The following is a 13,434-nucleotide window of genomic DNA, read 5'->3' as shown; positions in this document are numbered from 1 at the left end:
GGAATTGGTGTTTGATTGAGAAAAGAGAAAAAGAAAGTTTTTAGTTATGAGATAAAAAAGCACGCGTAAAGCAGAAAAGCGATGTTATTATTTGATCACTTATTAAATGAGTTTGAATGTTGTTAAGAGTCTCCTACAGGTCTGATTCTGACCTCTTTAGACCGTTAAGAGGTTTTTTTTTAAAAATAAAACAAATGAATTTAATGGACTGAATCTGAATGATTCAGACCTAAAAACCAAACGTACTTAATAGGCTGAATCTGAATTATTAAGATTCAGACCTCCATTAAGTGCAAGCAAATGATGCCTAAGTCTCTGATCGACACCACTTCTTGTAGATTCGATTAGAAGAAAATATTTCAATTTGACAATTCTTTAATATAATATCAAACGATAAATATATAAAAACAAAATTGCGCATTAGAAAAAAAATCAGCATAATGCTAATCATTGTTGTCAAAATAAATATAAAAATCACAAAAATATTATAGACATATCTCAAAATGAAGAGAATTGATTAATGTGAAGTGATTTAGGGAGCTAGTTTTGTTGAGATAAGTATAAACTACATATGTTTTGTATAAAATCCGTTTAATTTTTTGATAAATTTTGATACAAGGATGAAAATTGTTAAATTTTTAAATATTAGGATGTTTTCTATTAAGAACAATAATTTAAAAATATAATTTACATTTTAAGAATATTTTTGACAAAAAAATTCGTAAAAACATGATATGATCCCAAAAATATACATATAGGCTGGAAGTAGAAAATGACACTGCACTGCAACCTTCTTTTAACAGTCTAGCTCGGATTCCAACCCTAAAATTTTTTATCATCATGACAATTACTACTATTAATTATTCAGTACTGTCCCAGCCCAACAAATAATTAAATCAATCCGCGAAAGAGAAAAGAAAATCACTTCTTACAACAAGTCTAGGAAACAAATTAACCACATCGAGTTGATTTCTCGTATGGTCATTCAAATAACACTTATTGTCTTAGAAATATGACTTACTGAGATAATAGATATTAGTTGAGTGTCCATCCGAAGGAATCAACCCCCACAACACCTTGCAATTTCTTGGCTTGTCATCTTGGTGTTGCTGATCTCCATCCTAGTCTGAGCTCAAGATCAATATCATCTTCAACCCTCTTATCGCGATTATTGTCGTTACTAGTACTATTAGATGCTGAAGGTTCACTTGTGTTAAATGATGAAGAACTGATGTTGTGAGGCTGGAAATTTGAAGATGGAATAGTGCAAGGAGACATCAAATTATTTGTCAAAAAGGGTGAGATATTGGAGAGAAGATTTGAGGGATCTACATTAATAGATTTATTAATTGTTGTGGGATTAGGGTTATTATAATAATTAGGCATGGAGTAAAGAAAGCAAAGTCCACCATTTTGGATGAATTCTTGATTTTGGATAAGAAGGGTAGAATTGGCATTGGGGAAATTAATAGTGGAGCTATTTGAAGCATGTGACGGTGTTTGATTGAGCCTGACACGGTCACTACGGTGCACATTCATGTGACCGCCTAGGGCTTGGGCGGACCGGAACTCTCTCCGACAAAAGGTGCAAGCATAGAACCTTGGTGGCCAAGTTGCACCCATGGAATTCCCAGTATCTTCCTCAAAAGCCCTAATTTCCCACGAATCATCGTCATCCTTAGGGTTCCACATCCAATATCCGATGGTGGATCTAGGGGTAACTGAAATGGTGGTGATGGTGGTACTGATGATGTCAATTTTGTTGTTGTTAATGATGTCGGGATTGAGCCAGTTTTTGAAGCTGAGTCGAGAAAAGAGCCTAAGTTGCTATTATAAATATTGATAGTGGGATTAATCGAGCCAGTTTTTGGAATTGAGTCAAAGGGAAAAGCTCAAATTATTGTTAAAGGTGTTGATTTGAGATTGAGCTAGTTTTCGAAGCTGAGTAAAGGAAAAGCTCAAGCTCAAGAATGATAATGCTAAGAACATTTAAGACGATATATAGGTGGTAGAGATATGATGACGAGTGCGCAATGATAGATGAGAGGATGGGCTAAATGTGAGGAAATAGAGACAAAAACCCTAGATATACTGAAGATATATACAATGTTCTCAATTAAGTATGTACAGTTGGACTTAAATAATACTCAAAACTTTTATCCTTAATCAGCGGTCTCGGGTTTAAGTCTTTTTAATTATTAAGTTATCTTTGTTAAGAAATATTTTATTTCAACGTGGGACTTTCGAGCGCGAATCCAAATTTAATCAGCCACCAATAATGTCAAGTGAAAAACAAAAGAAAATTAGTACTCAAAACAAAAATTGGGAATATTATAATTATAATCTGTCTAGTAGAGTTTAAGACTAATATTTGTAGAAATTAACAAGAATATATACTTAAGCATTAACGTCCATCTTTTTTTTTTTTTTAAAGGAATTTATGTCGATATCTCACTGGCAATCTAATCTCTTCCTCTTGATGGTGAGTGCTCACTGTCACAAGAAATAAACTTTTTTTTGTACGAAATATAATACTTTAACTAATTATGCAATATAAGGATTGAGAACCTTTTAATTACCACAAAATTGTCAAGTTACACAGCTAAATCATGCGAGTCTTATATATCATCCCCTTGATAATCGACCCTTGCATTATTTAGAAATGTAAATAATATGAAAGTTGAATAGCATAAAGGAGCCTCATATAAACAATTTCAATTTTAAAATTCTTATGTTTTATCCTGATATAATACTAATATTTGAATTTGTATACTAATATTTGAATTTGTTGGTACTCTAGTAAATCAAATGTTTGGTATTTTGATGATATGCCTGCTTAACTTACAATTAAGAATGAGAACCATCAAATAATTAGAAACTTTGGTATGAGTCTTTATTTCAATCTTGATGCATTATTAATTGGCATTTAGTAGTATTACTATATACTATATAAATAAATATATAAATATGACATGATGCCAAATTACCAACTAACTTTTGGGGTTCTAAATTTATTTTCTCTTTACTCACACAACCATATATAGAGTAATTTATATGTATAGCTCCAAAAATGTACATCATCATTGGGAGGATGTAGTACCAGTTTAAATTCACTCTCTAGGAGACAATAAAACATATTATGATCATTAGTATATAAGAAAAGTTACGTATTTGACTGGTCAATAAAAAATAATTATGTATGCTAGTTAAATATATTAAATATATATATATATTGATATACAAAAAATTATATATCTTTTTGTCTATTTTTTTTGGTGAGCGGCTATTTATGTCAATTTCTCTAATATTATATATTGCTCATGCTTATTTACTATCTTGCTCGATTTAAGTTGTAATACTAATTAACACAAAAAAACTTACTCGTATCGAATATTTACACTAAATTAATGCAATTTTCATTATTATGTGATTTAATGAAGTAAAACACATGTTAATTGATTAAGGTTAAGTAAATAATATATGTTGATTTATATTCTTTTTCATATATAGTTGTTTCCACTTTTGTCGAAAATGCCGTGATTAATAATACTGAAAAGGGTCAAAAATACCCTTGAATGATTCGAAATAGCTCAAATATACCCTTGAACTATATTTCGGCTCAAAAAATATCCTTCTGCTCAAACTATAGGGTCAAAAATACCCTTCCCTTAGAACTTATGTATTTTGTGAAATCGTTCTAAGGAAATGGAGAAATGAGGAAAAGGGATTTTATTTTTTTAAGTGAAATCGTTTTACGAAAAACGGAGAAAATTGGGGAAATTTTTATTAGTCTACGTGACATGAGTGGAACTCTATTGGCGCATGTGGCATGCCATGTGACATTCACATGACATCTAAAGTGACGTTTAACCGATTCTGTTAATGAGAAGGGTATTTTTGACCCAATAATTTGACGGTAAGAGTATATTTGAACCGAAATATACTTTAAGGATATATTTAAGCTATTTCTGATAGTTTAAGGGTATTTTACCCTTTTCCGTTAATAATACATTTTTTTGTTTATGGAATCTGCCGTGTATGAGGAATAAAATGTTGACAGCATTGTACGATAGTCTATACTCCATCTATAATAGGGATCATTCATATTTTATCCCTAAATATTTAGCTTCTTCTTCTTGTCCTATATTACTGGGCGACTTAATTCCCTCGTAAAAAATTACACTGAAATCTTTGTAATTTACCCTAAGCAGTAAATTTTATTTTATTTTTCGTTCTTATTTACATGTCGTTTTTATTAAAATTAGATGTTCTTTGATACTTCATAGGTTCATTTTTACTTGTCAACTATTATTTTGGATGTTCATCAATACTTGTTCGATTTATAAAACCAATAAATAATTTTTCATTTTGTGTCTATTTTATCTTTACTATTAAATACTACTCTTGTTTTTTTTTTTTATATGTCACCTTTTTGAATTTCACTAGCATTAAAAACTAAACAAGTTTACAATTCTACCCTTATATATAATGTTTTTTTAAAGTCAACTTTTCTATAAATGATAAATATGTCATATTTCAGTTTAAGAGGTTCTTTTTCTTTATCTATCACACAAAAAAAAAAGATACAGATTTAATAAATTTTGATCAAATATCTATATTCAAGACTAATTAGTTATCAAGGGTATAATAAGAAAAATATTGTAATTCATGCATTGATTTTATAAAATGACAAGTATTATGAGTCAACTATTTATAGTAAGGATGACATATAGGCAAAATGAACTAATGGAGTATTTATTTATCAATGTTTAGTTGAGTTATTATATTTGTCTGTTTGGCCATGCGATATGATATCATGATATGGAATTTTACTATTGTATATTTTCTCATAAACATAAAAATCACATAAGTTCTAAAACTATTAAAATAGCCCTAATTGTTTATTCAATCTTATCAAATAAACAAAAAATTATAAAATCACATCATAAATTATTACAAAACTATTTGTTCTCCACTTAAGTAATTGTTTTATCAATATATTTGAGTAAAAATGAAACACCTTTCACGGGCTCCTCAAGATTTTATTAATCAACAATCGTGAAGTGTGAGCTAAAGTGACTAAATATTGGAGAGAATAATAAATTTTATTTCGGTGAGAATAAGAAATTTTAAAAAGTAATGATGTGATTATAAATTTTATTTATATGTGAAATAAATTGTTTATAGATATAAATGTGGGATTGTTTTAACAAAATATAAACTCTGGATCAATTTTTGTATTAAAATTTCTCAAATCATGAGTATTCCCATATAATTCCATATCATAAATTTTGGAGAATTTAGAATCACATCTCATGATAAGGAATCAGCGTAAAATCGCATGTCCAAACGCTATTTTCATCTCATGATACCATATCGTGATATGGTATCGCATGGTCACACACCTACTTAATAATGGTGAATTGATAAAACTACTCCTACCATTTATTGTTTCATAATTCCTATGCCAAGTCAATAGTGGACAACTGTTGTTGGATAGACGGAGTACTTGTCATTTCATAAAATCAATACATAATAAAACTTCATATAATAACCCTTGAGAATTATTAACCTTGAAAATATATTTGACCAACATAGAAAAACCAAGTAACTAATTCATGTCCTTCGGTCAAATTAATTAATAAAAGTAAACTTATTCATTTTCATTTATTAAAAAAGGCAAACTACATAAATTTCACTAGTTTAAGTCCTGATTACTAGAATTCGCGATAATATGAGATATTACTTTATATACCATATTTTGTCCTTTAAATACATGTACATTACACGCCAGACACATGTATCCACGATTTATTAGTTTGAATTAAAGGAGCATACCGTGTTTCCTTAATCAAAGGAATTGAAATGGAATCACACTTGTCACGACCCGAGCCTACACCCTGGACGTGGCCGGCAATCGAAGACCATTGCTGGTCCCCAAGCGAACCCTCATCCTGGCTGACTATAAGCGGAATACTAATTTAACCATACAAAGCCTAAAACTGAAATAAAATTCAATAAACTCAACTTTAGCAAGCTTTAACTCAAATGAACAACTTTAAATAAAATAATATATTCAACTAGCCATAAAGTAGGCAACTTTAGTCTTTAAAATATTTAATAAAATAAATGCAGAATACAGACTCCTTAACTAAACTGACTATCTATGAAGCCTCTAATTGACAAGGATGGAAGTCGAGACAAGACCCACGACCTCATAACTAAGCTGAAAAGTAAATGAAATCCTCCGGAAATAAGGAGGCTCACCATGACTAACTCAAACTCCGGGATGTATCAACGAAACTCCTGTTGATGATCCTAAATACCTGTGTCTGCATCATCAAAAGATGCAAGCCAAATGACTCAGTACGTGAAATGTACAAGCATGTAAGGGTAATTCTAAAGTATAACATAAGCTTGATACTTGAATAAAAAGAAAACATACTTACCTTTTTTCAACTCAACTCAAATCAAGAATAAGATACTCAACTCAAAGATTAGATATTCAACTCAAAGATATGGTACTCGACTCAATTAAGTACAAATTAACTCAATATACTCAACTTAAGATACTCAACTCCTAATACTCAACTGAGCTCATTTCAATATAAAGCAGTTTAAAACAAGTGCAATATAAAGAAAAACTATTTAAAAAAATGATGTTAACTCAAGATAATAATGTCATAAAATACATATCATGCTCTCTCTCAAAGTCTACTTGTGCAATGCATGAATGAGGTCTCATACCCCATTTATACTAAGCAGAACCCCTTGAGGAACCATGTGACAATACTCTGGGAGTTTCTCTAATTGACAACCATCACTTTGAGCCTAAGTGATGATACAACGTATTACCTCACGTTGCCCAAGGATCATCCTATACCTTGCCATTGGTATAAGACCTTACTTAAGTTAGTGGATCTACTAGCTCTCTTACGTGATCATCTAAAAGTATGACCCGTCAATTACCATGTTGGCTACATGGTTTACATGGAGACTTAAGTTAATATGAACTCTCATTCCCATATCGGTGCTCAATGCTACTCCCGAAATGTACTTTAGCTCATACTTTTAATAAAATTTCTTTCCTTTGGGTTGAGATAATTTACTGAACCCTTTAGCTTTAAAAACTCCTCTTGAAATCAATGTTCCCCTATTTATTTCAAAACTCTTTTGTAACTTCTTAGTTCCCTTTTATCTTAAATGTGAAAACCTTTATAAACCTTGAGGGAATACTTAGTTCCCTCATAACTTGTGAGAAATGTACTCAACTCATACTTTTTGCTTAACTTGAAACTTAACTCTTAGGGAATACGTAGTTCCCTTATAGCTTTTGAGAATTTAACTCAACTCTTTACTCTTCTTGGCTCGAACTTTAAGTCTTTAAAACAAAGTGAAAACTTTTGTGAAAGACTTTAGAAAACTTTATAACTTTATTTTTACATGCTTCTTAACTTCTAGACTTGGCTCTTAACTTTCCTTGAATTGAAGTATGGATTCAAGGTTCATGATCTCATGTTTATGGATGATTTCATGGTGTTCAACTTGGAGGGTTCATGCGAAATTATGAGCATGAACTACTGAACTTGAGAACTAAAAGGTAATTCTTAACTCAAGATTTTCGACTTATAGGGTTCATGCAGAATTATGGGCATGGATAATTCAACTAAAGGACTTTTATGGGTAACATGTAATAGTGTCATGATTAGAAATATAATTTCAAAGGTGTTAGAAACTTATTACTCAAGACTTAGAATTCGGAGATACTACTCCTCTCAATGATACTCAATTTATGAAACTCATGCGGAGGTTATGGGCATGAACGACTCGACTCGAAGGTCTAAGTAACTAGATGAAACTCATGCATACAACTCTTCTCATTCTCTTACTTACTTCCTAAAATCTTAGCTCAAACTTAATAGTTGATCTCAAAAGATTCATAACTGAACTTGAAAGCTTTCTTGAACTTTTCTCTTAACTCTCTCTTGAATGTGAATTATGATTTCAAGAGTTATGGTTCATGATATGAAGGATCTAGGTGATATTGTAGACTCATGAATACATATTGTTCACTCTTATACTCTCTTGGTTGAGTTTTAAAACCAGTTACTAGAAGTTGTGAAAGACTCCTCAAAAGGACTTTCTTAGAATATTTGAAAGAATTCAAAACTTAACTCTCAACTCTACCTTGATTTGAATTATAAATTCAAGGTTATGATCATGCTAGGACTGATTTTAGGTGTTTAGAAGTAGCTTAGATTAGTTAGAATAAAAAAGGAGTGAAAGTGCATTTTAAACGAACTCAAACGGAGCTACAGGAGGTAAACTGGACTGGGCAGAAGACCGTGGGGATATGGCTGGCGCGGAACCCCAACCCTTGAAGGAAAGAGATGGTTTTGGGGCGCTCTGGCAGGCGCCGCACCAGGCCCCAACCCATAAATTCTGTCGAGCACTTTTGCTCGTTTTCTCACCCTAAATTGTCTAAATTCAAACGGTTTCTTCCTCAATCACTTGGATTCGATTACTTAACTTAATTACACTCTAATATACTGGAAACAACACTAAAATTACTCAATTTGATCTCAAGAAATCATGAAATTTCCAACACAACAAGATTTAGAATGAACTTCAAGAACACCTTTCAAGAACTCTAATCTTTAAACTTTAAGCATATAATTTCGCTGAAAATAATACATGATTGGCGTGTGGGTGAACTAACCCAACACCATGTAAGCTTACATACCTCTTAGGGATTAGACCCATGGCGAAAATCTGTAACTAGACTCAAGAACGTTGACGAACGTCTCCATCCTTGCCTCTTTTCTCCTCTTTTCTTTTCTTGCCTCTTCTTAAACTCTCAACTAAAAACCTAGGCTTTTATAAGGATTATAAAACTGAACCTAAAAGGATTCCCCTAAAATAGGACTAAAAACGAGTTAAATCTGATTGGGTAAGGAAAAGACCAAAATACTCCTCACTATTTTCGGCTAACTTTCTGTTACTGGAAAGCCTAACTTCAAAAGGTCATATCTCACTCATACAAACTCGAAAATTAGCAAACTCAACGGCTTTATAAAGATAATTCAAAGATATTTCCAATGATATCTTGTATCTCGCCTAACTCATCCTGTGCTAGGATTTATGATCGTTTGAAGCTGACCAAAACTCATCCTTAGCTTAACTCGCAAAATTTAAGATTTTGCTATTTCCAATTTAATTCTTTTTGAAACCCATGATGTTAAATCTAGTGAACTGACCTTAATACATAAATTTTTTTTAATTCCTTGGTGAAATATCACTCACTACGATTAACGACTCAAGTCTTAGTTCGAAAAAATTTCTGGGGTATTGCAACACCATCCCTTGTGTATCAGCTCTAACAATTTTTTTCTAAAATAAACCATAAATATTCACTAATTTTAAACTTCATCTTCTTTGCAGTATCTTTTTAAGATCAAAGATCTTAGATTTACGATTAATGATATTGTTGGCATGTATCTTAATGTTGTTATTATGTTTCTCAAAAACATAACGTTCATTTTCTCAATAGTAATAAAATTAGATGTAAGAGTAATGATGTTTTTAACATGTATCTTAGTTTTATAGTGCGCATATCAGCGTTGCTGCACTTGATGTGCATCTAGTGTAATGGTGCTGTTAAATAAAGTTTAACTTAATTCTTTCATTTTGATTAGGTCATTTTTATATTTAGATTTATTCTCGACTTGAATATAGGCGGATGAAGAGTTAGACCCAGCAATAACAAATTCATTAATGAAACAAACAAATAAAAGTTGTTTGGTTTAGTATATTATTGTTAATGTGTTGTACTTTTAACAAGAATCATTTGATTATGTGAATGGCCACCCATTAAAGTTGTTTGAATATATAGTATTAATATTAAAAATAAGTATATATGATAGTTACGTATGATAGTTAAATAATTTTTCCTATCAAATATATGACCTTAAGAGAAAACTAAATAATGGTAAAGTAATATAGTTTTTTAAGGAACATAAAATCTAAAATGGTGACAACTAAATAAAAAAGGAGGGAGCCAATTTACATTATACCCTTATACTCCATTTTTTTAACAGTGCTCAATTTTCAAGAGATGTGTTAAAATAACTAATATGATTTAGTAAAATAAACATGATATTAAAAGTTGTTTATTTATAAATCACCGTACATATAAAGTTGTGGAGAATGTAGGAATTTTTAAAGGTTTATTTGAATTTAGGAATACATTATTTTTCTTCAAATTAAAATAATTTTGAAGATGTGTACAATTCTTCACAATTTTTTTTCTATTCTTTGCTACAAAAAATAGTTAGTAGCATCTCTATATATTTATAAAAATACAAAAATTATTTTTACGAAAAATCTAAAATTTGTATAAGTTAATCACATGTATAGAATGATATAAGCTTGGCGACGGCACCGAAATCGGCACTATCGGACCGAGACAGACCGAAACCGAAAACCACAAGGTGGAATCGTTCCGAAACTGAGACGGACCGGTACCGATAGTTTCGAATACTTGAAAAAGTACCCGTCTCAGTCCGCTAGCGAATCGGTACCGAACATGTTTAGCAGGGGAAACGGGCAACGACTAGTTTTTTAAAAAAAAGAATTATTAAAAATAATTAATTGTTAAAACTTTTATTATTTTAAAGTTAAAAATTTATACTTTTCAAACTTTTAAAGTTAAAAATATACTTTTCAAACTTTTAAAGTGTGAAATTTAAAATTTTATAATTATAGTTTGAAAGTTTGAATTTAAATTTAAATTTTATATTCGTAGTTTGAAATTTTATATTTAAATTTAAAATTATATATTTATAGTTTGAAAGTTTGAAATTTTAAAGTTTTTACAAGTTTTCAAACTTTGAAGTTTAAAAGTTCAAATTTTTAACTTTAAAAGTTTGAAAATTTAAATTCAAACTATAATTATAATAGTTTAAATTTCACACTTTATAAGTTTGAAAATATAAATTTCAAACTTTAAAAGTTTGAAAATTTAAAATTCTTCGAGGTCATAAAAGTTTAAATTTCAAACTTGAAAAACTATAGAAGTTTAAATTTAACAATAATAAAAATTAAAATTAAAACAATAATAAAAAAAAATTAAGGCGAATAGCCTATACGTTTATTAATATTAATTAAATAGTACGTTTGATCTACAAAAATATTAGCAGAGTATTAAAAGATCTAATCTACATAACCACCTTTAGAAATGTTTATGTTTGAAATAGACTTTGAATTATCATACTAATACTAAAAAATAATTACACATTGAAATTTAATAGTTTGTGTTACTATAAAGATATTTTCTTAAATCATTTAACATTTCTCTAGTAACATGATCGAGAATTGGTTGAATAGATAAATTCTCCATTGCTTCAATGCCGTCGTCAATAATCTTGCATTATTTCATCAACGTCATTTTCAAATTTGATCGGTAGTGGTTCACGACCTAAATTTCATATCTCGGCATTAATCCAAACTCTATTTAATATTGATATCTCCAAGCTATCTGCGGCTAATGAATGCCTATGCTCTCCAATTTGAAACTTTGCTGCACTAAAAACATCTTCCAAAGCTAATGAAGATACTTGAATAACTAACATATCTCGAGCCACCGGTTGAACTTTTGGAAATCCTTTGGTGCAATTGCTCCACTATTCTAGAAAATCAATAGTAAATTCTGTATTTTGATTAACATATGCATCAAAATCATTTCTATCATTATGAAAAAATTCAAGATAAGAATCTAAATGATTATTAATATCACCTTCATTAAGTTTACTCCTAGACTTTGAATTTATACTTTCTTTAACATCTTGACAATTAGGTATTCCATCATTTTTCTTGTTATAAATTACTTACATCTCTTTAAATTTATTATATTTTTAACAGTACTCCGTCTTAATAGAATCATTTTCATGCATATAATGTTGGTCAGACTTTTGTCATTGTATAATTGAATGAACATGCGAAATCTATTTTCTAGTGTCATTCACAATAAAAATTATATAATCTTTGTTAAATTCTAGAAAGCTCTGATACCATTTCTAAAGATCTTTATTTTTTGAAATTTTAAATATTGACACCCAATTTTGACCTAACATTTTCAAAATTCGTGATTTTGTTCATTTAATATTTCAAATAATCTTTTATATAATTTTAAATAAATTTATGGATAACTATCTTTATTTATCAAAATTTAAAATTTTTTATTAGTTAATATTAAAATTACATTTTTACATGTCATTACTTACGTTTATTATATTTTCAATGTTGACACCCAATTTTGGCCTAACATTTTTAAAAATTCGTAATTTTGGGCCACAATGCTAAGTCCGTTATTTGAGCCCATTTTGTGTTTTTTATTTAAGTTATTAACTAGGTCAAAAGAGGGGGGGGGGAGAATTAATTTTCAGAAAAAAAAGGAGAAAACCCTTGCCCTCCCTCTCTCCACAGTCGCCAGCCCCTCCCCTTTCTCCCTTCCTTCCCTTTCCCTTTCTCCTGTCCGCCATCCTCCTCCTCTCCTGTTATCCGGTCGTCTCTGGCAGCAGCTGCAAACAAGAATAGACAGTCCACAATACTCTTCTCTTCCAGTCAGAATCTCGCCTAAAACAACTCCGTTTCTCCTCCCTTTTTCCGGCTAACAACCTCACCAAACAAAACCCCCATCCCATTTTGCCTTTACATTTTTATTATTTCATTTTTTTTCATTGCAGATGAATGAACCAGGGAGCTATTAGCTCTAAAAAATCATCGAGTTTCGAGGCTTATCGACGGGAAACAATCCAGATCCAGCGTACAATAGCTCCGAGGAGCTTTGATATTTTTCTTCAATTTCTGGTAGAAATCTTGAACTATTTTACCATTTTATTTTTATTTTTTTTTGTTGTTGATTTTGTTCTATGTTGAATTTCATATTTCGCTTGAATATTTTTATGTGGCTGCTTGTTTGGAAATTTATTCTGTTTAGGTAGATTACTTTTATTTATTTATCTTATGTTTACTTTACGTTTAAGTTTACACTTCCATTTTCGGCCTACAGCAACACCACGTAAGTGTAGCCTAAACTAGCAAAAAGTGTGGCCTTTGATAAAAGGCTACACTTTTGGACATTCAGCAACACTTTTTAGGGGCTGCCCAAAAGAAGCGTAACCTTTGACATTAGGCAACACTTTTTAAATGTTGCCATCTTTGGCTACACTTATAAAGCGTAGCCAAATAGGTATAAGGGCACGCTTTGAAGACGTGCATTAGCAACACCTATTTTTTGTTAGACTACACTTAAAAGCGTTGCCTTTTCAGATTTATTGGTCACACTTAAAAAGTGTTGCCTTTTATTGGTCATCTATTGCAACACTTTCAAAGTGTAACTTTTTATCTACCTAGAGCAACACTTACAAAGTGTAA

The 13,434-nt window shown here is 30.5% G+C and overlaps 1 protein-coding gene across 1 annotated transcript; it reads right to left on the bottom strand.

Moving 5' to 3' along the window:
- Positions 1 to 791: 791 nt before the first annotated feature.
- Positions 792 to 2,079, bottom strand: LOC107021729 (zinc finger protein 10-like). Its single transcript, XM_015222435.2, has one exon. The coding sequence runs from the start codon at positions 1,690 to 1,692 to the stop codon at positions 1,096 to 1,098; it is 597 nt and encodes a 198-aa protein (XP_015077921.1). The 5' UTR covers positions 1,693 to 2,079; the 3' UTR covers positions 792 to 1,095.
- Between the last annotated feature and the right edge of the window lie 11,355 nt (positions 2,080 to 13,434).

This window comes from Solanum pennellii, chromosome 6, assembly GCF_001406875.1.
Source record: "Solanum pennellii chromosome 6, SPENNV200".
NCBI classification, from domain to species: domain Eukaryota; kingdom Viridiplantae; phylum Streptophyta; class Magnoliopsida; order Solanales; family Solanaceae; genus Solanum; species Solanum pennellii.
This window is presented reverse-complemented; position numbering and strand designations above follow the sequence as displayed.